Below are 26,246 nucleotides of genomic sequence, written 5' to 3' on the forward strand. Positions count from 1 at the left end.
AAATTGTATTTTTTCCTAATACATTTATTTGTATTTATTTACAATTCATACTTTTTATTTTAAGTAGGTTTTAATATTTAAATGTATTTAAAAATGAGTAGGAATTTCAATGGTATATCTAATCCTTCTAAAGTCCAAGTAGGAATAGTAAATCTAATCTTGATACTTTTATGTGATCAAGGCCCACTTTTGCAGGTGAAACATGTCATGAGCCATTTTTCACGCATGAAAGCATCGACCACCCTGGATTTACTGAGTGCGCACTTATATTTCCTGTAGACTGAAGGAAATTATATTTGTAAGTTATTGTCAGCCTGCTCCACCAACGTCAGCACATCACCCCCTAGGGTGAGAGGTTGCCTCCCAGTAGCTTCTGTTTTAGTGTGTGTGTGTATATATATATATATATATATAAATATATATATATATATATATATTGTTCACATTAATTAGCACAGTATTAATTATAACTATTTTATATCAATTTTAATTTTGAAATTGTTCCTGAAATGTTACCTTATATATGTGTTTGTTAACCAACAACACCAACTTCTCGAACTGCTCCACCAACTTCAGCGCAAGACCCCCTAGGGTGAGAGGTTGCCTCCCCGGTAGCCTCTGTTTTAGTATGTGTGTGCGTGTGTGTGTGTATGTGTATATATACATATATATATATATATATATCTATATCCATATCGTTCGCATTAATTAGCACAGTATTAATTATAACTATTTTATATTAATTTTAATTTTGAAATTGTTCCTTAAATGTTACCTTATAAATGTGTTTGTTAATTTTTATTTTGAAGTTGTTATTATTTTTAACGTAGTGGTTTAAAAAGTGTGTGTATATGTGTGTGTGTGTGTACACACCTGCATGTGCCTCTGTCCAGGTGCAGGCATCCTTAGTGTCTTCAAATAATGTTGTTTTATTGACAACTATTTTTTTAATATTTAGTTTTGCAGGTAACAATAGGATGTACTTAATTCCCAACTCTCTTATCTTCCGTTTCACTTCAAGGAATGATGTGCATTTTTGTAAAAAGATCATGACTTTACTGTTGTTTACTTCATGGTGGCTTTTTCATCTCACCTCTTTAGGGATCAAGTAACGATCTTTGTGATTTATCAGTCTCTCCACCACTGGTGCTGGGGTTGGATGGATGGTAGTCTCTCTGGCCGGTACCCTCTGTGCCCTTTTGAGCATGTACAATGTACAGAGTCATTCAGTAACCACTGACTGTGCTGGCCCTTGTCTCATATATATCACCACATCAGCACCTTCAACTGTTTCAGGACGTACCCCCATTTTTTACATATTGTTCCGTCTAAAGCGGCCTTCTGAGTACTCCACTCTATATTCCAAAAAGTGGACCCTCTCTGTAAGATCCAGCACTTGTTTGCATAAGGCGTATGTCACCGGTTCTTTCAACGAGGATTTGTTCCAGCCAATTCTTTCAAATTTGTTTGGTGCTTTCTAACTAGACCCCGGTCAACTGCAACAGTAGCAGTTTAGTATTCTAAGGTGTCTCTAGTAGCTGTAATTGCTTTAAATAGTGTGTCCAGTTTATCTACCATACCAACATTTTCACCTTAGTCTTCAGCTCCTCGGATCACCCAGCAGAACCTGTGGCAGTCAGGATGTGATCTTTATTGTGTGTAGATTATAGAGTTATTTCTCCCCATATCTTGCCCTCATAATGTACTATCTCCACATCTAGGTCCCTGAGCTATACAGTAATTGCTAGTCTGCTGGTGGTTCAGAACTAGGACATCATGCCAGCGTCGGCCAGCAATATATATTCAACAGTGACAGACATGAGGCTGTCTGACTCTGACCAATATAATGTGGTAGTTTATTGCATCCCTCTCAGGACTGAACCAACGACCCCGGTTGTCCTTTTAACACACCTCTGGGCCAAAACAACCCCCCCCCCATCTCCGACCCATTGATGTCTGATATGACAAAGCAACACTTTCCAGTTAGCAACTTTCTCGTGTTGGTACTGCCCCTGAGTCGCTCCATTGATGGAGAAGAACAGGCCATATTTTTTCCCCATCTTTTCCTCTCTTGCCTTGCCCTTTCTGGCCCTCTACTTATTCCCGGTTGGCTGCCAAGCTCCAAATCTATTTTATGTCAGCTCTCCAGTTTCTCTCTATTTCTTAAAGGTCCTTCATTAGTTGTAGTGGGGACAGGCCATTGTGATTGTCATCTGTCCATAACCTCTGTGAAGCTTTACAGCAGGCTCCTTGCTAGTGTCCTGATGTTCGCCCTATGCATATGCTACACACCTGCATCTGGGGATTTTGGGGGAGGAGGACAAGCTGTTGCACTTACACTTCCATCCACAGCAAATGCACCTCAGTACAGATTAGCCAAATTGGAGACAGGGAAACTCTTACTTGCTCCATTGCACCAGCTTTATTGACTCACCCTTCCTAGGCCCAGCGCTTCTCTACAGCCCTGGACCTGGCCTGTGTTTCGCTACGTCAAACCAAACCCTGGAATCTAGCAATCAATATTGTGGACTCCAAGTGGTCTCCAATGAGTCCGCTCCTTGTTCTTGACCCCCCTTGTTTCATTCCCACTTAAGGCTTTAGCAGGTTACCAGGACACAGCCATTATAGGAAGCAGTGGGGAGGCTTCTTTAACTGTCTTGGCCTCCATCTTGGTCAGGTCATGTGGCCACTGTTTATAACTCCCTACAATCTATTGAGGCTTCCGCTGATTTCCTGCACACATCGGAACACTGCACCCCTACCACAAAATTAAAATAGGTAACTGGGACAGCACGCTTCGTATTCATAATGGCAGTTCAGTGCTTTTCTTTGAATCCCTTCATTCAGTATTCTGCGCACAAAGCAGTTGGTTTGTTAGTTTACTCTACTTTTAGTTAGATACGCTTGAATTCATCAGTTAGACTGTCATATATGTTAAAACTCAGTCGGGTACATATGTTTTGTCCCCCTTCCCTCAAATCTTTCTGAGACTTTATCAAGGCTGAGAAACATTACAAGAAGGAATACAATACATACATTAGAATTCGGAATCAGTTTAACAGGTAATCGTCAAATACATTACAAAAAATTAAGTAACAGTTACACATCGTTAACACTGTTTTTATCTCAAGTAATTATATGACGACTGCGGTGATTATGCAGCACCCAATTCATTGGTGCTGAAACAATCAATCTAGCATCATGTCCAGTCTTATAGGTTTGTTGTAAGCATCCTATATTGGTGCTTATAAAAGTCTAGTAAGTGTAACGTGCTGATAAATAAATGGGGCGAGGAAATAAACAATAGCGTATGGATAGGAAGAGGTCTCATATACCTGGAAACATGAGGTGGGAAATATGGCTAGAACCTTATCAGTATATGATTATGATGTTATATTTCATGATTAATTGTTAGCAAATTATTATTGGATCTCACCATTCATGGATATGTATGTTTAAAGGAACAATTGGGATGAAGTATTTTATCACGCCTACCAAAGTTAAGAGAGGATGGTGCCAGAAAACCTCGGAGAGAGGACGTGTGTGGAAGCGCAGACAAAAGACTTGGTAAGACCAAAGGTTAATTATGGTCTTCAGTAATATCTGTATTCCAAATTAGATAGTATGCCCAGTGGGTGTAGCGTTATTCCTGGCATCTACAGAAACTGACCCAGTATAACAAGAGGCGAGTAACACAGGGGAGCCATTTAAGATCTATAGTGTAGTACATAGTGTTGGCATTGCTAGTGAGTAGCCAAGAGAATAGAGTGAGAGGAAACACACCTTTACATGGATGGAACCTGGAGCTAACTTGTATGGGATTCTGAAAAATAAGGGAAAAAAAGTGTGAGGGCAAAAGTTAGAAACCCAAAATAAAATATTAAGAAAATTAAACTAAAAAGGAGAAAAAGTCAGTAGATAGGGAAGTAATTATATGCACATTAATTTAAAGATAAAACTATTGATACACATCAATACAGAGAGAGAAAAGTGAGGGAAATGACAATTCTTAAAGTAGGTATATGAGATATAGTTAGAAATGCTACAATTTCTTTTTCTAAGCCTCCGTACAATAGGTAGAAGAAACAGTATGGTAAAGTGGTGCTCATTTCTGCCTAACAAGACTCCAAACGTCATGTACCCAGGTATCAGTGATGCCATTCTATAAGGAACTGAGCAATACTTAACAACACACCTAACACGGTGTCATGATGCAAGTTGCTTTGGGGGTTAGATGGTGTAGAAACACCTTAAGTGATAACACCATATTATAGCTGTGAAAACACTTATGAAACATTCTGAGTACACGCTAAGATAATATAACCATCAAAAGTTGGGACATAAATTAAATATATGTGTAGGTCCTTAAAATGCAAGAATGCAAGAATGACAATATAAGAAAGAAGAACATGCACATTAAAGTTGGCATATTATTATCAGTATAAGCCCTTCTGTAAAGAGTACCGTTGGGGATAAGACTTGTCAAGAGTAACCTGTAACGGTATGTAAGATATCACAATATATAGGTGTATATCCCAAAAGAATGCTGGTTTAGTAATCATATTGGGTAGTAAATTACAGTGAATGAGCAAGTAAGTTTTAGATTTTTTTTTTTTTTTTTAATCTTTTTTTTTTTTTAATAAATATTTTTATTAACTTTTGCCATTTACAGGTTGCATTCTTTACTACATGTACAGTTTCAGACATTATTTGTGCTTCTACATCATTATTCTTTTTTTTCCCCTCTTTTTATTTTTTTTCCTTTTCAGCATGCGTCATTGTTATTCGTTTCCTATATGTTCGATGTCTTATTCTGCATTCAGTTTAGTGAGGTGTAGTCATTAATTGGTCTTTGCTATTATCCTGTCAGCTTACCTAAACTTAAATATGAACTTAAACTTTCTGGCGCCATTTTCCCAAATGTCTTTTTATGTGGGTGCAGTTTAGAGCATTGTCTTATTCCATCCTGTTCTTGATTAGTTCTTACCCCTTCTATTGACAAGTTGGGTCATTTACTATTCATTGGTCCCTCAGTTCCACATTACATCTTTTCTGTTAATGTGCAGTTTATTGCTTCTTGTGAGTCATATATAATTTCGTCTCTCTCTCTTTGGTGTGATGGCTGTATCGGAGTGTGTTTCTTGCTATGTCTTATTTCACTTGCCAGTTGCTAATCTGATCCTTCTGTGTCCTTGCTTTCTTCCATTACTTCGCTTCTCCAATTTGACAATATCTCTTCCGAGGCCTGGGCTATTGGTTTTTGGCGCAACCCTCTTGCTTCCTCACTCTTCAGGGCCTGTAATTCAGCCCTCGCCCATCTCTCTACATCCCGCCTCCACTCGGTTATTACTGGGGCCTTAGTGGATTTCCAGCCTGCTGCTATTAGCCGCCTATATAGTGCTAGCGCAGTATCTATGTAACGCTCCTGCACCTTCCCAATTTTGAGGTCTTGTTTCAGGCCTACCAAGCATATCGCCTGGGTCTGTGGCATTGGGCATCCCATTAGCTTCTCTAGGTCATTTGTCACCAGTCCCCATCCAGTTTGGATCTCTGGGCACTGCCATACCATATGGTCTAGATCGGCACTCACCACACCACATCTGGGGCATTCCACCGGGTTGCCCCCATATATACGGGTTAAGCGCTGTGGGGTGAGATATGTCCTATGGGTGTAGTTATACTGGTTATATCTTAAATGGGTATTTCTCAATACTTTCTTTGGGTACGCCAGTATTTTCCTCCACTCCCAGTCTGTGAGGTCTTTTCCGAGTGTTCTTTCCCATTTATCTCTCAATGGTCTCAATTGGTCTAATGTGCCTTCAATTTGTGTTTTGTATAGCTTGGTGATTTGGTGGGCTTCTGTCCCTATTGTCAGTAGTTGGTGTAACATGCAGTGCGTGGCGGGTTCTGCGTTAACCGTTTCCCAGTGTTCTTGTATAATATGGGTTAGTCTTTGGTGCACTAGGAACTGACCTCTGGGAACCCCTTTTTTTTCTACTAACTCGGTGAATGAGCTCAGTACCCCCTCCTCAAATAGGTCTCCTATCGTCCCTATTCCAGCCCTTGTCCAGGGCCCTAGGTCTGTGTCCATCCATTTCCCATCAATTGTCTCTACCTTCAACACATGTAGTGGTAATGCCGGGGAGTAGGGCTTACCTATTCCTATCCTCTTTGAGCATCTCTTCCAACACATCAATGCTACTTTCGTCAACATGCTTTTTTCTTGTAACTTCAACTTTCGTCCTATCATTTCCGATATGATCTCTTCCATGCTTAACACTCTGCTCCCCGTGTGTCTTTCTAGCTTGCCCACCCCTGCGTTCCATCTGGCTGACCACTGTAATTGACAAGCTAAGTAATATAACTCAAAGTCGGGAACTCCCAGTCCTCCCTCAGTAGTTGGTCTACATAATATAGATAGTGCTGTGCGACTTCGGCCTCCGTCCCAGACTAGCTCTCTGAGTAGTGAGTTTAGTTCGTTAAACCATTGCATTGGGATCAATATTGGTAAGTTAGTAAAATAGTAAAGGAGGCGAGGTAACATGATCATTTTGGTTAGTGCTGTTCTGGCCTTTATGGAAAGTTTCAGGGTTCTCCAGAACCCTACGGATGCTCTTAGAGAGCCGAGCGCCCTGCCAAGGTTACCCTCCTGCAGATCCCTCTGGTCATGATACACCTGGATGCCTAGGTACCTAAATGTGTCAGGAGCCCATACCACTGTCTCCGGGAATGCCGCTGGCTGGGTACAGCCCTTAGTGATCGGAAAAACGTATGTTTTGCTTCTATTAAGTTTTAGCCCTGATAGCTCGGCAAATCTATCCAGGGCCTGTAAGGCCCATTGAAGTCCAGTGTCCCCGTCATTAAGGTAGATTAGGATATCGTCGGCATAGAGTGAGATATTGCGTTCACCCCCTCCCCATCTCACCCCTCTGTCTTTACCCTCCCTACGGAAGTAGGTGGCTAGCGGTTCAATGGTCAGGGCAAACAGTAGCGGCGATAAAGGACATCCCTGCCTGGTTCCCCTATGAATGGTGTAGGGGGTTGAGATAACTTTCCCTGTCTTGACTCTCGCTTGTTGGGCTGTGTAGAGCAGGTCTACCCATTTTACCCATTTGTCTCCCATACCCATCTTTAGCATTACCACTCTTAGGTAATCCCAGCGGATCGAGTCAAAGGCTTTCTCGAAGTCTATAGCCAGCAACATCCCTATGGGTGGCTTCGCTGCTGCTGGCATCTGTAAGATGGCAAAGAGTCGTCGGGAGGTTGAGTGATGTGTTGCGATTCGGTACAAACCCGTTTTGGTCCACATGTACCAGAGCTGGTATATGTTGCAGCAGCCGGTTAGCTAGGATTTTGCTGAGGATTTTAAAATCATTGTTTAGCATTGAAAGTGGTCTAAAGATGGTGACTGAGGCCTCGTTAGACTTTATTTTGGACAGTGGAATCGCCACTGCTTCCCTGAGTGTGTCTGGGAGAAGGCCTCTCTGTGTAGTGCCTCTGCATAAAGGTCTACCAGCTGTGGGGCCAATAGCTTAGGGTATTTCTTGTAAAAGTCCATTGGCAACCCATCAGTCCCTGGTGTTTTGCCTGGGGCCAGCTGTGTGATAGCCTCCAGTACCTCTTCCTTCGTAATTGGGCCCCCTAGTGTTTCACCTTCTCCCCTGTCTAAGGTCGGGAGCGGGAGTGATCGTAAGAATTCCGTTAGTCTGTCTTTCTCTAGTTCGTCTGGTTCCCTATATAGGTGAGTGTAATACTCTTTAAAGACCTCGTTAATGGGTCCAGGTTGGAATCTGTGGTTTTCTCTCATGTCGCGTACACTCACTAAAGGTGTTCCCTCTCCTCCCGCTTTCACCAGCCATGCTAGCATCTTCCCCGATCTACCCTCTTCTGCTTGTACTGTGGCTAAGTGTTTCTGGAAACAGTGGCATTGTAGCTGTTCCTCAGCGCAGGAGTAGGATTTCATCGCCTGTTCGTACTCTTCCCTTTCTTGTGCACTTTTGTGCACTTTCTTTTCCCAACTATGTATTGCGTCCTCAAGCTTGATTACTTCTTGTTCTAGTGTGCGCTTAATCCCGACTGTCTGCCCTATACTGTAGCCCCTCACCTCCACCTTTAGTGCCTCCGATTCTAGATACCTAGAAGACGTTGATCCTTTGTTTATGTTAATTTGGTCTGCTAGGTGGGATCTAAGATTTTCTCTAAATGTCTGATCTTCTAATGCTGTTGGTGGAAGTCTCCAGCTCGGAATGGGGGGCCTATCCTCATCTAGTCTCCATCTCACCAAAAGCGGGTTGTGGTCTGATATTGTTCGTCCCAGGTATTCAGTATGGAAGATACCTCTTGCTATCCCAGTAGTACATACCACCCTGTCGATTCTAGTGTGTAATTGGTGTAGTGCAGAGTAAAAGGAGTAATCCTTTTCGTTTGGGTGTTGTTCTCACCAGATATCTACCATTCCCCACGCTTCTATCCACTCTCTTACTTTCTTCGTTGTTTTATGTGTCGCTGCCCCTTTTAGTGGAGGTAAAGAGCGATCTAAGTCTACATTCATGACACTATTAAAGTCTCCCCCTATCAATAAGTCCCCATTTTGTTGGCAGGTGATGCGGCTCGAGAGACGCTGCAAGAAGGGTGCTTGATCTTGGTTGGGGGCATAGATGCTTCCGAGCATTATTGGGATCCCATGTAGTCGTCCCTCCACCACCACAAATCTGCCCTCCCGATCTACCTCTATTGATCTCGCTTCAAATGGCACACCAACACGGATCCAAATTAGCGCCCCCCTGGAGTAAGACGAGTACCCGGTGGCAAACACCTGTCCTCGCCATCTGCGTTTTAACTTTTCTACCTCGTTCGTTGTCAGGTGGGTTTCTTGAAGCATTGCTACATGTATGCCTCCTCGTTTCAAGTAGGCCAATACTTTGTGTCGTTTTGCCGGTGACCCCATTCCCCATACGTTCCATGTCAGGATGCTATATTCTGTCATCTGGGTATATCTGTGAGGGATGCTGGTCCCACCCCCCCCAATGACCTCTTCTCTCTGTTGTGTGTTCTGGCGACCCACGTGTGTATGATATTTTCCGTTTATGCACCTATTGGTTCCAAACTTACGCAACCCCAACTCCCCCGCCCCAGGGCCCCTCCCTAACTGTAGGGTGCCCAGAAAAAATGTGCCAACGAGCAACTTAATACAACAAGTCTGTCTAGTTCTCGCCATTCTACTGAATAGGCGAGAAGTCTGTTGGGGGGGCTGGTGTAGAGGCCATTGGGGCCTTACTTCTGGTCGGTGTGTCCCACCTTGGTGCGCGGCTGCGCCACAATCACCCTAATTCGTCCGCCATCTGCGGTGTCACTATCGGCTGGTTCTCTGAGCCGCAAGTGCTCTCTGCAGATGATGCTGCTGTGTCGTCCGATTCATTGTAAATTTTCCTCTTTGGTGAAGTTTCTTTGTTCATTGAGGCCGCTGCCCTTAGGGCCTCTTTTTTACTCAGGTCTTTCTGAGTCTGTGATGGTCCAGCTTGTGAACGGGGTCTGCGTCTCGTCCTCTTGTTCCCACCTCTGGCTGGGTAGGTGGGATCATGCCCTGGGCCCTCAGTTTGCTTTCCGCCGCTTCCTCGGGCCTCCAGCCATTCCCAGGCTTCCTCTGGACTAGGGAAGAACCTGGTGCTACCGTCGATCATCACCTTCAGCTTGGCCGGGAAGATGAGTGAGTACTGTATTCCCTCTTCTCTCAGTGCTCTCTTTACTGCCATAAAGGAGGCTCTCCTGTTTTGAACCTCAAGAGTAAAGTCTGGGAAGAGGGTCACTTCTCCGTTGCCCACTCTGTGGGGGCCCATCTCCCTAGCCCTCTGGAGCAGAATGTCCCTGTCTCTATAATGTAGCAGACGTGCTATCACCTTCCTTGGCGGTCGATCTGGTGCCGGCTATCTCGCAGGAACTCGGTGCGCTCTCTCTAGCGCGAAGAACGGTGTCAGGCAGTCTGGAGCTACTGTCTCCTTCATCCACTTCTCCAGGTATTCCATCATGTTTGTGCCCTCTGTTCCTTCTGGCAGACCCACCACTCGTACATTGTTCCTCTGGCTTCGTCCCTCTGCATCTTCTGCTCTTTGTTCTAGCCTTGTTATTCTCTCCGTCGAGTGCAGTACAGTGGATTCCAAGTCCTTTTGTCTCGGAGTTATATCTGTCAGGGTCTTCTCTATGTCTTTAACCCTGTCTGCCAGCTTTTGATGATCTGCTCGGAGGAGACCCACTTCCACTGCGACCTGACTGATGTCGTGTTGCAGTGTGGTTTTTGTGTCTTCTATTGCTCCTAGGATTTGGTCCAATTTTTCCTGCATCGTGGATTGTGTTGGTTCATGCTTGTCTCCACCTCTACTACCATCAAGTGCCTGACGCTCCATTTTTTTCCCTCCTAGGCGGCTTTTTGATGTCATCAGCGCTGTTATATCGGGTTCCAGCTTTGGATATCACTTGTACCTCGGGCCTCTGTGTGCTTCTACTGCCATCTGTTTTTACCCCCCGGTGGTTCTGTTGGGAGCCGACCACTCGCCTGAGTTGTTTGTGCGTAAGTGGTGCTGCACCTCAGTGTGCGGGGTGCGTCACAGGTCCGTTTCGCTCTTTGCCAGGCTCTCCCTGATTCCTGCTCTCTCGGTTCTTTTGCTTGTGGGGTAGTCGTCAATTATCTCTCGTTGGCTTCCTCATGCCCCCCACCTCAATCTCAGTGATGTTCGTGGGCTCGCCCCCGATAGGCCGGGGTCCTGTATCGCCTCTTTATTATTTGTTCAGCTTCTCCGTTTCTCTCCGATACACGATCATAGTCTCTCTGGCCGTGGGCCTTGGGGGCGTGCTATCAGTTCCTAATTCTTCCTGGCGTACTTTTGTTGTCCTTTCTTCGGCTGTTATCTTGGGTGCTCCCCCCTTCCATGGCCCTGGCTGGGGCTTCGCTCACCTGGGTTGCTGTGTTGTGCGGAGTAAGTTCTTCAACATGGGTTCCTTCCCTGCCCGGACTTCCTCTGTGTCGGTCCTCCTATCTCCCCTTCAGGGGGGCCTCAGCTGGCGGGCGGTGTCCACCCCCCGTGTCACCGTGTTTTATCTTCTGGGCCCAGGCCCGTTACTTGCAGAGGGTTGGGCCGCTGCTCCCTGCCAGGTCCTGCGCCCCGGATCCCGGCGATTTACTGCGCCTCGGAGGGAGAGCCAACAGCATCCCCTACGCTCAGGGGCAGACCCGCTCCGCTTGTTACGACCTCAATAGGCGGGCGTCACTCCCTCCGTTCGGCCAAATGAGGGTGGTCGTCCTCCGTTCAGCTCGTTCACCCGGGGGCAGGGGTCGCTAGCGTTCCACTCGCCTTATATGTCCGCGCCTCCTCTGTTCAGTCGTTCGAGCCCTGCCGTCCGGCGTCTACGTTTACTCGAGCTCCTGGTAGGCCCCAGGTGCAGTGGGGTTTCTGGCTCCAGGTCCCCTCAAGTCAAGCAGCTCTTCCTCACGCGACACCGCTATCTCTAGCGGCAGATCAGCACTTCTCAAGTGCCGACAGCGTCCCCCACGCTCAGGGGCAGGCCCGCTCCCTCCGCTCCGCTTGTTAAGTCCTCAATAGGCGGGCGTCACTCCCTCCGTTCGACCAAGCGAGGGTAGTCGTCCTCTGTTCTGCTCGTTCACCCGGGGGCAGGGGTCGCTAGCGTTCCACTCGCCTTATATGTCCGCGCCTCCTCTGTTCAGTCGTTCGAGCCCTGCCATTCAGCGTCTACGTTTACTCGAGCTCCCGGTAGGCCTCAGGTGCGGCGGGGTTTCTGGCTCCAGGTCCCCCCAAGTCAAGCGGCTCTTCCTCACGCGACACTGCTATCTCTAGCGGCTGATCAGCACTTCTCAGGTGCCAACTTCACTCGGGCGGGGCTCCGTTTTTTGCGGATAATTGCAATGCCCCGTTGGAGCACACGGACTACGCGTCCGACATCTTGGCTTCCTCAGCCACGCCCCCCTCAAGTAAGTTTTAGATTTAAACGTAGAATACCACGTAGGAAAAAGCAAAAAATGGAGCATACCAACAGTAAGTAGTTACCATTTTCTCAATTCTAACAAATTATATATGTCTGTTGACAAAACTAGATTGAAAATAAGCAAATCTAATATTTGTAAATGGCTACTAAACAACGTGCTATCTACAGAAGCCAGTGACAATATGCAGCAAGCTGGTGTTTTAGAAATCCAGTCAGAAACATTCATTTTAAGCAATAATACACTTATAACTCAAAGTTTAGTAACACATTTAGGGCCAGATGTATCAAGCTCCCAGTTTGCATTTCATAAATAGCTAATTTTAAGAAACCGCTATTTAAGAAATGCATAATGGGATGTATGAAATTTGCGAGTCGGCAATAGCAATTTCTTAAAATTCGCAATCGCTATTCCCGAATCGCAATTAGGGAATGGGACTCCATTCATCCCTATAGGCCCATAGGTGCGAATGGTTTTGCATTTCCCAATTTGCAAATTCCAGTTAGGAATCAATGCATGTTGGACTTCAAAGGTATAAGAGGCTAAACATTGGCAGGTCTAGTGCTGTGGGAGCTTTGCAGAACTGTATCAGAGAGGTTGTCTCGGGCTTGAGTGGGATCATCAACATCTGGAAAGACATCTCGATCTATGCTAAAACAATGGAGGAACACTACTTGTACCTGAATGCCACTCTGCAGCCACCCCAAGACTGCAGCCTCACGTTGAACAAAAAGAAATATGAATTTTGACAGCAAAGACATTTTTGGCTACCATTTCTCAGGAGGTGAAGTAGCACCCACATGTAAAGTAGAACCATCCAAAGTGCAAGCTATCAAATCAACTACTCAGTTGTCTTCAGTATCTGAAGTATGTAGCTTCATGGGCATGGTCATATACTGTGACTGTTCATTCAGAGAACCATACCACTTTTAAAGAACCACTAGGATCTTTTTAAATCTGCCTCGCCTGGGAGTGGTCAAGTGAGCCACAGCAAGCTCTTAAAGCAACCAAATGTGCTTCATCAGCAGATAGCACACTCCATTAGTTCAACTCTGCCAAAGAAAGTGACATCATAGACACTAGCCCCAAAGGTATCCGTGCAGTTCTCTTTCAAAGGTAAAAATGATGAATGGTCTCCAATGGCCTACCACAGCTGGGGACTCAAAACCACTGAACAGAAGTACTCATAATTCAAGAGGGAAGCAATAGCAGTCCACTGTAGATGCAGACACTTCTGTCTTTCCCTTACAGCCACACCTTTTGAATATTAACCAGCCTCAAACGACTCATTCTTTCAAGGGTCATTACCAACATTTTGATTAGAAACAAAGAAATTGATCCTGCAGCTCTGGGAGTATTTCTTGGCTGTTGTCTACTGTCAAGGGTCCCAAACCTGGAACATCACCTAATTCTATACCCTCAGCCAACAACTGATACTGAAGTTGAGTTTGCAGAAGTGAATGAAGAATATTTCTTTCTGGTGGTAGAAGGGTCCAGGCGTTTACCAATTTTGCTGTTCTAATATTGACACAACTACCACACCTGATGACTGCCATCATCTGGCAATTCAAGCCATCTGCCAGGATTCTTCGAGAACAGCAGTGGCATGCAGGGCCCTGCCAGAGTCTGTCATCATTGCAGCACACCATAGATGTACTCGAGGTATCCCCTGGTAGATTAGTCTTAAGAGGCTCCCATCTTGTCATGCCAACCTCTTTCACCAGTTGTGCTCCATTTTGTGCGTGCTAGTCACAAGGGTGTAGTGAAGACCAAGGCCTGATGAGGCCTGATTCCTGCAGCTAGACGGCATGACAGAGATCTTGACAAAAGATTGGCTTTGCATTAGGGTCAAATGTTTTATTAATTTGTACTCTATTTTTCTAAATAAATGCAGGATTTTGTTTGTGTTGTGTTTTCACTTTACTACTGTTTGAGTGGTGCATAAATATTTACACAATGCTTCTAAGTTAAGAGTGACTGTTTTGTGCTTAGCTATGAGAGGGTTAAGCACAGATACATTTTGTGACTTTTGTGCTTCACACTCACAACTAATGCTTGAGGAAGGGTCACACCCACCTCAACCAACAACCCAATTTCTCACATATACCTGTCCTGCATGTGCACGTATCATGCATAGTCACTTAAATGCGTAACTAGTCCTCTGCAATTTCGTGCAGGCATAATCCATTTCAGAACCAAAGTCTCATGCAAATGAGTGGATGAACGTATGACAGAGTGAGATAGCCAACGGGTAAAGTACTAATTTTTAGCAGAGAGTGAGCTGAGTGTTTTGGAAGACATGTACGTGTTGGCTTACTTCTTTATTTTGTCTTTTGACATTTTTGACATAAGGTCTATGCTCTTGCTAGTACTGTTGATAATTTTTATTGTTGTTTCTACAGTATTCTTCAAAACTCTCTTTGACGGTGTCAATACAATCACAGGGTCGGTTAACAGAAAGATAAATCCCTATTGATACCTAATTATATGCAGAATATTGTTCATCGACCAATCGCTTGTTTGTTTTCTTTATTTTTCTTAATGTATTGCCCTACATTTGTTATGTGGGAGTAATAGTGTAGAAAATAAAAAATCGGATAAAGAATTACATAAGATAAGATTAATGTTGATACTGATGCCATCCATGTCAAAGTGGAGTAATTCTTGAGCTCCCCATCGAAGATGGGGACATAGACACTTAAATTCTATTATCTTTATGTCTGACTTATCTGCTTTTTACCCAAATTCCTTTCTTTATGTTAGGTTTCGTACTGTTTTACATGTACCACTACTATACTAATGAACTCTGTTTTTGTCTGGATCTTAACACTAACTAGTGTCTGTGGTTTTGTCTGTTATGCTCCAGCTTTTTTACCTGACTTTCTCTTGTTTCAAATACTTTTGATCATATTACTTTTCTGGCACATTGTGTTTTATCTATTCATGTAAACGTTGTTAGCACATTCTTTTCTAGTGTTTAATTCAGGCGTTTGTTTTTTGTGTTTGAAAAGACAGTAAGTGAGAAAGAATTAAATATCTGATTTAAGATGAGTTAATTTTAGTAGTCTCTCAAGTGAGATCACAGGGGTCCACACAATGTCTTGGAGTACAAGATTTTCCTGGTGACATCCGTATCTCTTTGGGCCATTACCAAAGTCCCCTGCCTGTTGGGTAGTTTTAATAGATTAATCCATAGGGAAATCTAAACTTGATGCTGGGATGTTTGGTTTTCATGAGGACTTTTTTTGCCTTTGTTATTGTGAAATACACGAGATCAAGAGCAGGTACTAGTGTTGTCATTATCATTTTGACATCTCCTTGAGGTGGCTCCATCACCAAATGAAATGGGGACTCAGTGTTATGATATGACATTCAGAGACTGTTTTGACACCGCAGAGCAAAACCGGAGGATGCCCCTTGTTTGACAGTCCTTTAGCAGAGTATAGTGCCCACTCTGGGTTGTGCCCTGGTGCATAAGCTATGGTAAGAATTATATTCAAGGTGCACATAAATGCATTGGCTTCGCAAATTGGCTTAAAACCACCAATTAAAGAACAGAATGTGTTGCATCTTGAGTGATCTCAGGTATTTGGCCATGTCTTGGCTTTGAAACAGAGAACCAATATTGGTTTACAGGTCTTTCAGCAGCCAGCATGAGGAGAGGATTTTCTTGATCTGAAGGATGGTCAATGCTACCATCACTTCTGGGCACTTGAAATAGTCATCAATGACAACTAGGAGGTGTTTACCATTCGGAATACACCCTTTGCTGATGCTGGGTGAGATGGAATGTCCTCTGAAACAACAGGAGGCAGTGAATCAGGTGTTCTTTCTGCTTGACATCCAATCAGTAAAACCAGAGTTATGGATTTTTAACGTGACAATTATCGCCTAAATGTTCAATGTGCCAACTTCTGACATCTAGCTTGGCAACACCGGGGCAGAGTTGAAAGTTATAGCCGTGATGGAGTGCAGTTTGGATACACAAAGTGGATTGGGCTGGGTCTCCACTTACCTTCAGACTTAGCAGAAAGTTTGAGAAAATGTCTTGAGAAGGTAAAGTTCAGCAGAGCAAGGCAGCCAGCGGTGTCTGTGGAGGAGGTGTCATCATCATTGGGGAGCAACTGGATGAAGTTGTATTGAAGGTTTCTATTTTCATACTTAGGGGCTGATTATGATCTTGGCAGCATTACCGCCAAGACCGCCAATATAGTGGAGGTGAGGCTGCTGTCAAGGCGACGGCCTCACCCCGTCATATTACAGTGTTTCCACTGGGCTGTCCACCGGAAACATCGTATTACAACATTTCCGTGAGTCAACCCGGTGGAAACAGTGCAGCGGCATTGCCTTGGCTCCCTTAGGGAGCTGAGGCCAATGCTGTCAGACACAAGCACCCTTGGAATGCGCACTGTGTGGATAGCAGACAGTGCACATTCCGAGGGTGCTGGCGGGGGGGATCCTGTACTGTGCTTGCAGGGGGCCCTCCATTGCCCAAAACATGGTCTTGGGCAGTGCAGGGGCACCCCCTGTGGCTCCCAGCACTGGCTTTCCGACAGCCTTTCCATGGCGCTGCAACCGGTGGAAAGTGGAGGCGTGATCAGCATGGCAGTGCCGAACTCATCACCGCCGTGGCTTACTAGGAGTCTGACCTCCACCAACCTGTCAGGATCCCTGATCCCGGCAGAGGCGGCAGTCTTCTGGCAGTATGACTGCCAGGATCATAATCTGGTGGTCGGATCACCTGGAGTGCAGGGATGCGACCGCCACAGCATGTTTGGCAGTCGTTGGACCACAAAACTCGTGATTGGGCCCTCAGTCTCTATTATGGAAGTCGAAAATCTTCAGCGGAATGAAACTGTAGGCTGTAGCTGATGAGGGCTCCACGAAGGTAGATACCCCTTCTGTGAGGAGTCGCTGAACAGGATTTGCTGCTGTGGAGGAGAACTTTGGGTGGGTAGGTGAGCAGGCAGGTCCTGGTGTCTTCTTGGTTGAAGATGCAGCATCTTGCCTGATGCTGATATGGCTAAGTCCCAGAGGAAGGCTGCTACTGCAGCATGTTTGCCTTTCAGAGAGAACATTACCTTCACACCTCTGCTGATAATGACAGTTCTTCCTGTCAAAAAGATATGCAGTGTGTTGCTTCTCCCTAAGAAACACTTGACTGCAAGTTGTTTTACTCTTCATGCTCTCCTAGAGTAACGCATGGAAGTAGGTTTTAGGGTGTTAGATTTTAGATGACATATTAACCATGTTAGAAATGTTCTCTTTATTTTCACTGTTCACAACTTGCCTTCTGGCTGTTTTTATGATATCCTGTGTAGTTTTAGGTGTGCTGAGAAACAGGTTCAACCTGATGTAATAAATGCTTTTAGTTAAGTGTCTGTTCTTCTTAGTGCAATGTGCAGGTGATATTGTGAACAACAAAATAGGTTTGTTTCTGTTAACATGGTGCCCTTGATCCCGTTGCAGGGATTGTTACTAACCCAAAAGCAATAACTCTACTTTATGTAGTAGGTGGGATTCTGTGGGGCTAAAATAAACTGTCTTTCACAATCAGTGTTGGTACATTCAACTCGTGGGTGGGAAAGCAAACCCTGCAGAACTACCCCAAAGTCGTAGTATACCCAACCGCACCAAGTTCACCCATGGATGGGAAAACAAACCTTGTAGAACTGTGCCAAAGTAGTAGTTTACCCGACAACAACATCAACAGCAGCAGGGCAGTTCTTTGAGGGCACAGGGCAGGCTTCGGGCAGCAGGGCAGTCTTCTGAAGGATACAGCAGGCCATAGGCAGCAGGGAATTCATCAGAGAATCCTCTGCAGGTCCAGAAGTGAACTGAAGAGTGTGTTTGAAGGGCTTGGTGCCAGCTTTGAAGTGGAAGAAACTTCTACAGTTTCCCCTCACAGAAGGTGTTGGAATTTCCTTCTTCCCTGTCCTGGTCCCAGGATGCCTGGGGGCACAAAAGGCTAATATGAAGTTCTTTGTGTGAAGGCTGAGGCAATTGCTTTGAAGTGCAAGTGAGGCTGCGCAGATCTCCGCCCCTCCGATCCTGTCAGGATGGCCCATCCTGCTGACACCCAATCCCTCTATTGTGTGGCTGTCTGCAAGGAATACACAAAGGCCTAAGGCCATTTACACCTAGTCATGTGACCCAGGAAATAGGTGGCAGGATATTAAAATGCCAAATTTCTAAAAGTGCATGTTAAGAAGTGTGACTTAAAATTCAACTTTACCATTAAAGATCATTTTAAATTACAATTCCTTAAACACTAAACATTACATTTTTGCCTGCTTTTTACCAAACGTTATTACTTATTAAATGTAATAAGGTAACCCAATATTTTTCTATGGGAGAGGTAAGCCTCACAGTATTGATAAACAAATGTGTGGGTTTTTCACTACGAGGACATGTAAAACGTAAAAGTTCATGTCCAAATGTTTAAATACACTGCACCCTGTCCTATGGGCTGTGAAGAGCCTACTTTAGGGGTGACATATGCATTAAAAGGGAGTTTTAGTCCTGGCAAAAGGTTTACAATTGCACACAGGCTGCAGTGGCAGGCCTGAGACATGTTTTAAGTGGCTACTCGAGAGACTGCAGGCCCACTAGTAGAATGTAATTTACTGGCCCTGGGTATATGGTTTATGTGAGGACAGCCCAGAACCATTCTATTTACCTGTGACTAACACTGAGGTTGATTCTCCCATTGCTCATGAGTTCAGGACCCCCTGTATTAAGGAATAGAAACAAACTGTCAGCAAAAGAGGAGACTCCCAACGAAACAGTAAAGATGGACTATTCTTTTTTAGGACAGGAGGGCAGAACTACGACAGTTATGACCAATCCACGGAGCAGAGAGGTGTAACCCAGTACGATGCTGCAAAATGTTGTGGGGACCGGGAAAAGCACCTTGAGAACCTCAGAGTAAGAGAAAGCACCAGAGAGACGCAGGTTGACCTGAACAAGGGGAACTGGAACCAGAAGGATTATGTCACTAACCTCATTGAACCTTCTGAGTCATGGTCCGAAGAGTGGTGGTTGCCACTGGAGGATGCAGTCTCACCTGCCACAAATCCAGAGGGTTGTGGCTTTGCAGGTGAGTGACTCAGGATGGGAACGGGGAGCACTGTGGTGGGTTAATTCACACAGCGGGAAGGGAGAGAGAGGAAAGCGATACCAGAGGAACTTCTGTTGCTGTACTCCATAAGAAGACTAAAAGAAACCTCCTGCAAGATAGAGAGAGGTGTTTTATAATTTGGTGTGCATTTTGGGTTATTAAATCAAGAAGAGCGCAATTGTCGGCAAAGATGAGGAGAAGTGACTCCCATTTATGGAGGATTTCTTTTTTTTTTTTTTTTACCGTTGTTGAACCGAGAGGTTACTGGTACAAAGGGTGGTGGGGAGCAGAAGTCCACAGAGACAAGCGAAGTGAAAAGGGAACCCACAAATTTGAGACCCCTAAGCACATAAAGGGTTAAAAGGACCCCTCACAATAATTTATTTTTGCAGGATAATTTTCAGAGGTATCAGAGACTGGCTACACATCTTGTAGAGAACATCCTACTTACTGCCCTTTCTTTTTCCAAGGCCACCAGTGGCAACATCCACCCAGGAAGACCTGAAAGAAAGAAGAAAAACATCATTAGTAGCATCATCCTTTGCCAAAGACCCACCTTCCCCCCCGGAGACCTTAGCATTACTTTTTGTAAAGAATCAATAAATATCCAAAATCCAAAATTAGATTTCCAATACCTCATTAAGGCTGGTCAGTGCCTTAAGACGTGCATCAAATCACATCCCAGTGCTGTACATCTACAGCATGCTGAGTTATCCAGTAAGCCAGCCAAGACTAGTTTCCAAGGAGACAGGACCAATTATGGAGGATATTAAAATTACAAAATTTCAGTCTGCCCTCCCCAATACCTATATCATGCTGCTCCAAGATGTGGACCCAGTCCTCATTCAAATACTCATAATAGGAGAATAATTTTACAGTCCATCCTAATTGGTCTTTCAGGGATTTAGAGCATGGTTGCCCCACCAGTGTGTTGTAGAGACTTGAAACAATCTTCAGTACTGCCCCCAGGATGTAAGAAGTGCAATACAGTAGGCTCCTGCAGTTCTCAAGGGGTGAGTCCTAATCCACAAGTAAAGCAGTGGGTTAGCTGGGTGTACCTTCAGTAAGGTAAGATGAATTTTGTTTGGAGAGAGGTAAAATATATTATTAAATGGACAATTGTATATTTCTCCACTTCTTTCAATGTTTTCCATTGAATGAATCCCAGACTTACCCCAAATTGGTACTTCTTGCGGATTTTAGGATTGTTACAGAACAATCTATGAGAAGATAGCCACGTTCTTTCCATAGTCTGAATCATGGGGTTTGAAGCTTTAGAGCCATGGAAGAGTTCTAGTCTCGGCCCAGTCTTAGAGTCTCTAACAATATCCAGACTGGTGTTTCCCTGCCTTCTTGCATTAAATTGTGATAATATTCAATGTTGTGTAAACCTAGTGCTTCAGAATGTCTTCGGCAATCAGTGTAAAGGATTTCAGCTTAGGTTGGGTTGTCCTCCATTTAAAAGAATGTATGTCCTTATCTATAGCTAATAGTATCAGGTGAGGAATTGTCAAGGGGAGCATGACCATTGTATTGTTAAAAATGGAGGGTACACAACCGGTTGCACACTCCCATAAAGTGATAGATTTACGTAGGCCCATCTCATGTAATCATTGGCCGTTTTAGCAGTTATTGGGTTTAGATTGTTTTCCACCATTCTTCCTAAACCTCTGTTCACATATATTCTCTATGTTTCTCTGCCTTCCAATAGAAGTTATAACATCGAATAGAGTTTAGTGTTGTGACAAAGGAAGGGCCTTACTTTTGTACCACTCTGGAACCTGGGATGAGGGAGAAATCTTTTATCATAGTTATAAAGGTCCGTAGAGAGGTGTCCAGCTTCAACAGTGACAAGCAGTGTATCGTCTGCATAAAGCAGTATTTTTAAGGACTGGCAACAGTGTCAGTCCTGAAGATTGAGTCTGACTGGACTTCATGAGCAGTCCAAGAGCTAAAAGGAACAGAAGGGGCTATTGGGAGCAACCCTGAAGCATTTTATCTGAAAAGATCACAGCAGAAAACCACCATAAACTGTGGAGTAGGCACCTTCCAGAGCCATTTCACCTTGTTGATGAAATCAGTGCCCAACCTGAACCTTTGGTGCATTTTAAACATGTAGTCCTTGCCCATTCTATGAAATTCCTTTTCCTGGTCAAGAGAGAACCAAGATCTCAGATTGGGCATTCGTACCAATCCACAAGAGGTGAACAAGTGTTCACTTGTGGTTCTTGGAGATCTAGCTAATAACAAACCACTCTTGAGTTTGATTGGAGGACCATTTTGAGCTGCTCGGCAAGAATTCTCACCAGGATTTTAAGGTCAACGTTGAGTAAGGAGATCAGGGTTGTAGTGGGTCCCTACCGAGCTTCGGAAGCATTACAATCCGTGACTTATTGGAAAGGTATAGTAAGGAACCATTGTTTTTAGCTCTTTTGTAGGAATCATAAAGTGTATCTATGATGTTATCTTTGCACCATTTGTGAAATTCACCTAGGAGGCCATCTTCCCCGGTGCTTTCTTATAGAGCAGGTCCAAAATAGCTTTCGCTATGTCTTCCTTAGAGGTCTCTCCTGTTAGCAATGATCTGCCGTCCTCATTCAGAGTTGGCAGTCACAGTTCGTGGAAGAATCTATCTTCTGTCAGAACATCTCCAGGTTCCAAGCTGTACAGCTTTGTATAGTAGGATGCAAACGTTCATGCTATTTCTTGTGGTATTCTAACAGTGTGTACTTTGTTGGTATGTAGGGCTGGACTAGCAGCTGCCGCTTTCATCTGGTTTATCTGGGCCGCTAGCAATCACCCTGCCTGTTCATAGTGATGGGCTCTAAATCTATAAATGGAGTAATTTGCCTGCGATGTATTAAGGGTGTTAAGGGCCATTTCGGACTTTTCCGGTTGCCGCCAACTGTCAACAGAGGGAGGTGCAATGCATATCCAGGTTAGCGCCCCTCTCTAATTCCACTTCTTTTTTCAATTTGCCAGTGAAAGATCCCTCATGATCTGGCCTCAAACTGTAGCTCTGCCAGCAGATCATAGAATTTGTGTTGAGTGAAAAGAGCCCTCAGTCTCCAAAAGGTAAGTGTTAACACAGGATTGCATTTGTTTTTCTTTGGGTAGTTTGTAGTGGATGTGTTAAGCCTCTATGGTTTTCTTCCTCGACTTTTGAGCTCCCAATCAAACTGTATCCAGACGGGGCTGCAATCTGAAATAGATCTCCCCAGTAGGTCACAACCTGACATGCGAGATGTGGCAGACTGGTTTAATTGATGAGTCAATCCTGGATTGAGTATCATACACACAAGAAAGGAAAGGAAATTCCTTATCACTGGGGTGGAGAAGATGCCAAATGTCCACAGGGCCAAGGTCTCCCATGACATCTTAAAGCACAACCCTGGCTTTGTTGTTGGCAGTATCTAAGGGACAAGTTCTGTTCAGAAAATCAGAGCTAAATTCCAGTGTTTTCCAATAGTTGTATGTGATGTACCTAGTTCAGTTATCACGCTGGCTGACTTGGAGAAAAAGTTAATGCATGCAGAATTTGAGGTATAAAGTGAGCTTATACAGATTAATAGCGTCCCTAAGCAGAGCTTAACAAAAATGTGTCTGCCACTGCCATCAGACCAGACTTTCAAGGGCTTGCAAGGTAATGAGTTTTGGACAAATATGGCTGCTCCAGCTTTCTTGCGGCAGTTCCTGATGAGGGTAACCAACTTCTGGAAAAGGCTTTATCCACCCAGTCTTGTTTTCATTTTTTTGGTTTCCATTCATAATTAAATGCATTCATTGGACTAATGAAACAAAAGCCTGATTATAGGTCAGATATTGTAATCTCGACCACCTTTTCATATAGCCCAATAGACCATTAACATTGAGCAAGGCCACTGTCAGAGGTTTTATCACCCTAGTGAATTGTTTTCTGTGTGTCACTAAAAATCCTGCAAAGGCGTTCAATAAAAGAAGTTGCATTGTGTGCCTGTCGAGTGGAGACTGGGGGGTCAAGCGAAAGTGGAAGGGGTGGTGGCAGTAAACTGAGTGGTAAAGGGTCAAGGGACAGGCAGAGTCTCCTCAGTATGCATGGAGTGTAACAGTGTCTTGTATTAGGTAGATTTGCAAGAATGCACTCATGAGTCCGCTAAGCAATGTGGATGTGCCCAAAGATGTGTGAATATGTAAGAGTGGGCTTGAGTGTCATTCAGAAAGTGATAGACAGTAATCTGGTCGTATATAGTGATGTAAACTTTTGTAGGGAACTATCCTGTTGTGCTCAGAATGGTCACTTGAGGGGAAGAACTGCTGTCAAATGTCATTAGATGAGTAACAGGTAGCACCAATCCCTTTACTCTGAGGAGCACAGCTCTGTAACAAGGGGACTGAATAACTGTCCATACCTTGTTCAGAAATCTGAGGTGAGGAATGGAGGCAAGGAAGTGTAATATTACCAATTCGGTAGACTGAAAAATCACTGAAGACGTAATTCCTGTATGTCTGTCGGGTAAGGATTGAGGAAGAGCTGAGACGACAACCATACACCCCACTTTATTGTGAAGTATCTCCTGCTCATCCTAACTGTATCATGTTGTGAGTGGCTTTTAACCACCAACAACGAGAACATACATGGTACGCACATTCCCATTCCTCCCTCCATCTATCCCAGACCTGGTCACAGCAATGATCTTTAGGTACATGAATCTGAGAAAGGGACATGGGGATGGGCCAGGAAGGGATGGGTTGGGGTAAGAGGAAAAACAAGGGCACACTCAATAAGTATGTTTAGCCTAAGGCAACAATCTGCTCATGTAAGGTGTATATGGTGAACAAAAGCACCATTCAATACCACAACATCAAAAGTCTGACAGTAGGATCAACATTCCAGGGTGTGCACATCCTTTGCATCTGGGTGCGTGGATTAGTCTTGAATCTCAGTTACTGCTTTCATCTGAGTTTTCAGCAGTGACCTGGACTTGTCTTGGTTTCTGTCACTGGTGAGCTCTTCAATGTTTCTGATCAATCTGTGCCTCTCTGCTGTACCTAGAAGTGACATTTCTGAAAATTGCCCTGTTGTTAGTCTCTTTATGCACTTGGAAGTGAGCCCTTTTGTGTCATGTTGCAGTGTCTCTTGTGTGTCCATAGAAAGCATAGAAACCTGTATAATTCTTCGAGTCCCTCAAAGTCTTTAGAAATTTCATCCATTGTGATCCACATTGTAGCAAGTGCAATCAGACCATACTTGGGGCCTCATTTACAAGAAACTGACACATTGTCATCAATGCATCAGATTTCTTGCACCTGCCACACATCCCCTAATTACTCCATGGATGCTCTGTATTTACAATGCAGAGCTCCATGGCACACGTTTTCATAGATGCGTCAGAAATCTGTTAGCGCTAAAATGACGCTTTGCTGGAGTTGTGTCGTTAAACTGACGCAACTCCAGCAATGTGAAGAGAGTCTCATTGGAAATGATCCTGCCTCAATTTTATGCCTGGTCTGAGCAGGTGATAACATTTTGGTGCAGTAAAGTTTGATAAAGAGTGACGCAGTGAAAAGTTGTAAATTTTGTGGCGTCAGTTCTATGTGGCTTTTTCCATGGGAACGTCTACTCTGCATACATTATACCTGGCGCAGGTATAATGTGATGCAGGGCTTTACAAACTGACGCATTGAGCCCAATGCGTCAATTTGTAAATATGGAACAGTGTAGTGCACGGCTACTGCAACCACTACATTAAAAAAAACACACAGCAGTGGCACAAGGGGCATGTAAATGAGGCCCTTAATGTCAAGTTTCTACAACTTGGACCTGAGGGCCAGGAACACCTACCTTCTAACATTATTTTCAAAAGAGAAGTGCGCTGAGATTTGAATTTTCTGCCATTCAAATTCATAGAGGCCAGATTTCCTTCCCACTTTCATTACCTAATGAGCTTGCTCATGCCACAAGAAGCACGCTATGATCAATCTGGGGTGCCCACATCTTTCTTTGCTAGTGTCCTTTGCTTAATTCTATAAGCTCTTTGCAGTTTCAGTAGTGGGTAGAATGTTACGTTCAACAGTCTAGGCAGCATGTGTATGAAAAAAGTGTTCAAATAGTTGTTTTCCATGTTTTCTGGCATTCTATAGAAACAGACATTATCCCATCAAGAGTGGCCCTCTAGCTCCACCAGCTTCTGCTTAAAGTACCACATGTTTGGACAATATCTTGCCATTTTGGACAGATGTTTTTCCACAGCAGTTATTCCTTGTTCAACCCCCTCCATTCATGAGTTGAAAGCAATCATGTTGGAACGCATAGATTTAATTTTGGTTGTTAAATCAGAAATGTTGGCGTCCATGAAACTCACTTTAGTACTTACTGATGAGATCTCTTTGACAATTGTTTCAAATGCTATGTCAGGCTGTTGTGACCCCTACACCTTACTAGTGGATTTAACATTACCCACCAGTTCGGAGAAGTGAAACTGTCTTGTGGATTTGTCAAATGCCATTGTCAAGTCTATAAGATCGGTGTCAGCTTGTGAGTGGCTTATTGGCTTATAGTGGGTCATTGTTGTTGAATGATGATGATTCAGCACTTACACCTGGTTTGTTCATTGGTTTCCACAAGCCATCACAGGCCCCCCTTTTGTGGGTCTATACCTGGCAAGTATCAAAAACACTTGTAGTAAGCTCAGTGCAAGGTCTCACCTTGAACCATTAGATTGTAGTCACAGAAGCCCAAAGATAATTATGAGAAGGTGTACATGACATGATCTACTCAGTGTACATCAGGCAAAATGGTCCCTAATCTGCATAGCAACTAAGCACCATAAGGGGTCGCTTGTGGATGCTTCACCGTAACCATGCTGTTCTCTTTTCTTATGGTAGCGGGCTCAGCAGTCGGATGCACAGGCTTAGCCATTTCCCCTAACTTGCATGTGTGAAGGGTTCAGTGTAGAGAGTTTATAAGTAGCGTGCTCACCGGAGAAAGAGAAATCTGGATCACCATACCGTACTTTTTGGGAATCCAACGCAGGCAGCAGAGTTCCATAAGCAATGTGAGGTCATCTCATGTGTGAGTCTGAACAAGTGTGTCGTTGCTGCCCCAACCACGTCATGAAATGCCTATCTTTTATGCCAAATCTAGTCAGCGTCGTG

At 44.2% G+C, this 26,246-nt stretch overlaps 1 protein-coding gene across 1 annotated transcript in view; it reads right to left on the reverse strand.

Moving 5' to 3' along the window:
- Window positions 1-26,246, reverse strand: part of LOC138262439 (uncharacterized) — a 56,526-nt gene that overhangs the window by 8,731 nt on the left and 21,549 nt on the right. The window contains exon 3 of the mRNA XM_069212336.1: window positions 19,564-19,613. Coding sequence (XP_069068437.1) covers window positions 19,564-19,613 — 50 coding nt within the window. The remainder of the gene's footprint in view (window positions 1-19,563; window positions 19,614-26,246) is intronic.

The sequence above is a fragment of the Pleurodeles waltl genome, chromosome 10 (genome assembly GCF_031143425.1).
Source record: "Pleurodeles waltl isolate 20211129_DDA chromosome 10, aPleWal1.hap1.20221129, whole genome shotgun sequence".
Classification (NCBI taxonomy): Eukaryota; Metazoa; Chordata; class Amphibia; order Caudata; family Salamandridae; genus Pleurodeles; species Pleurodeles waltl.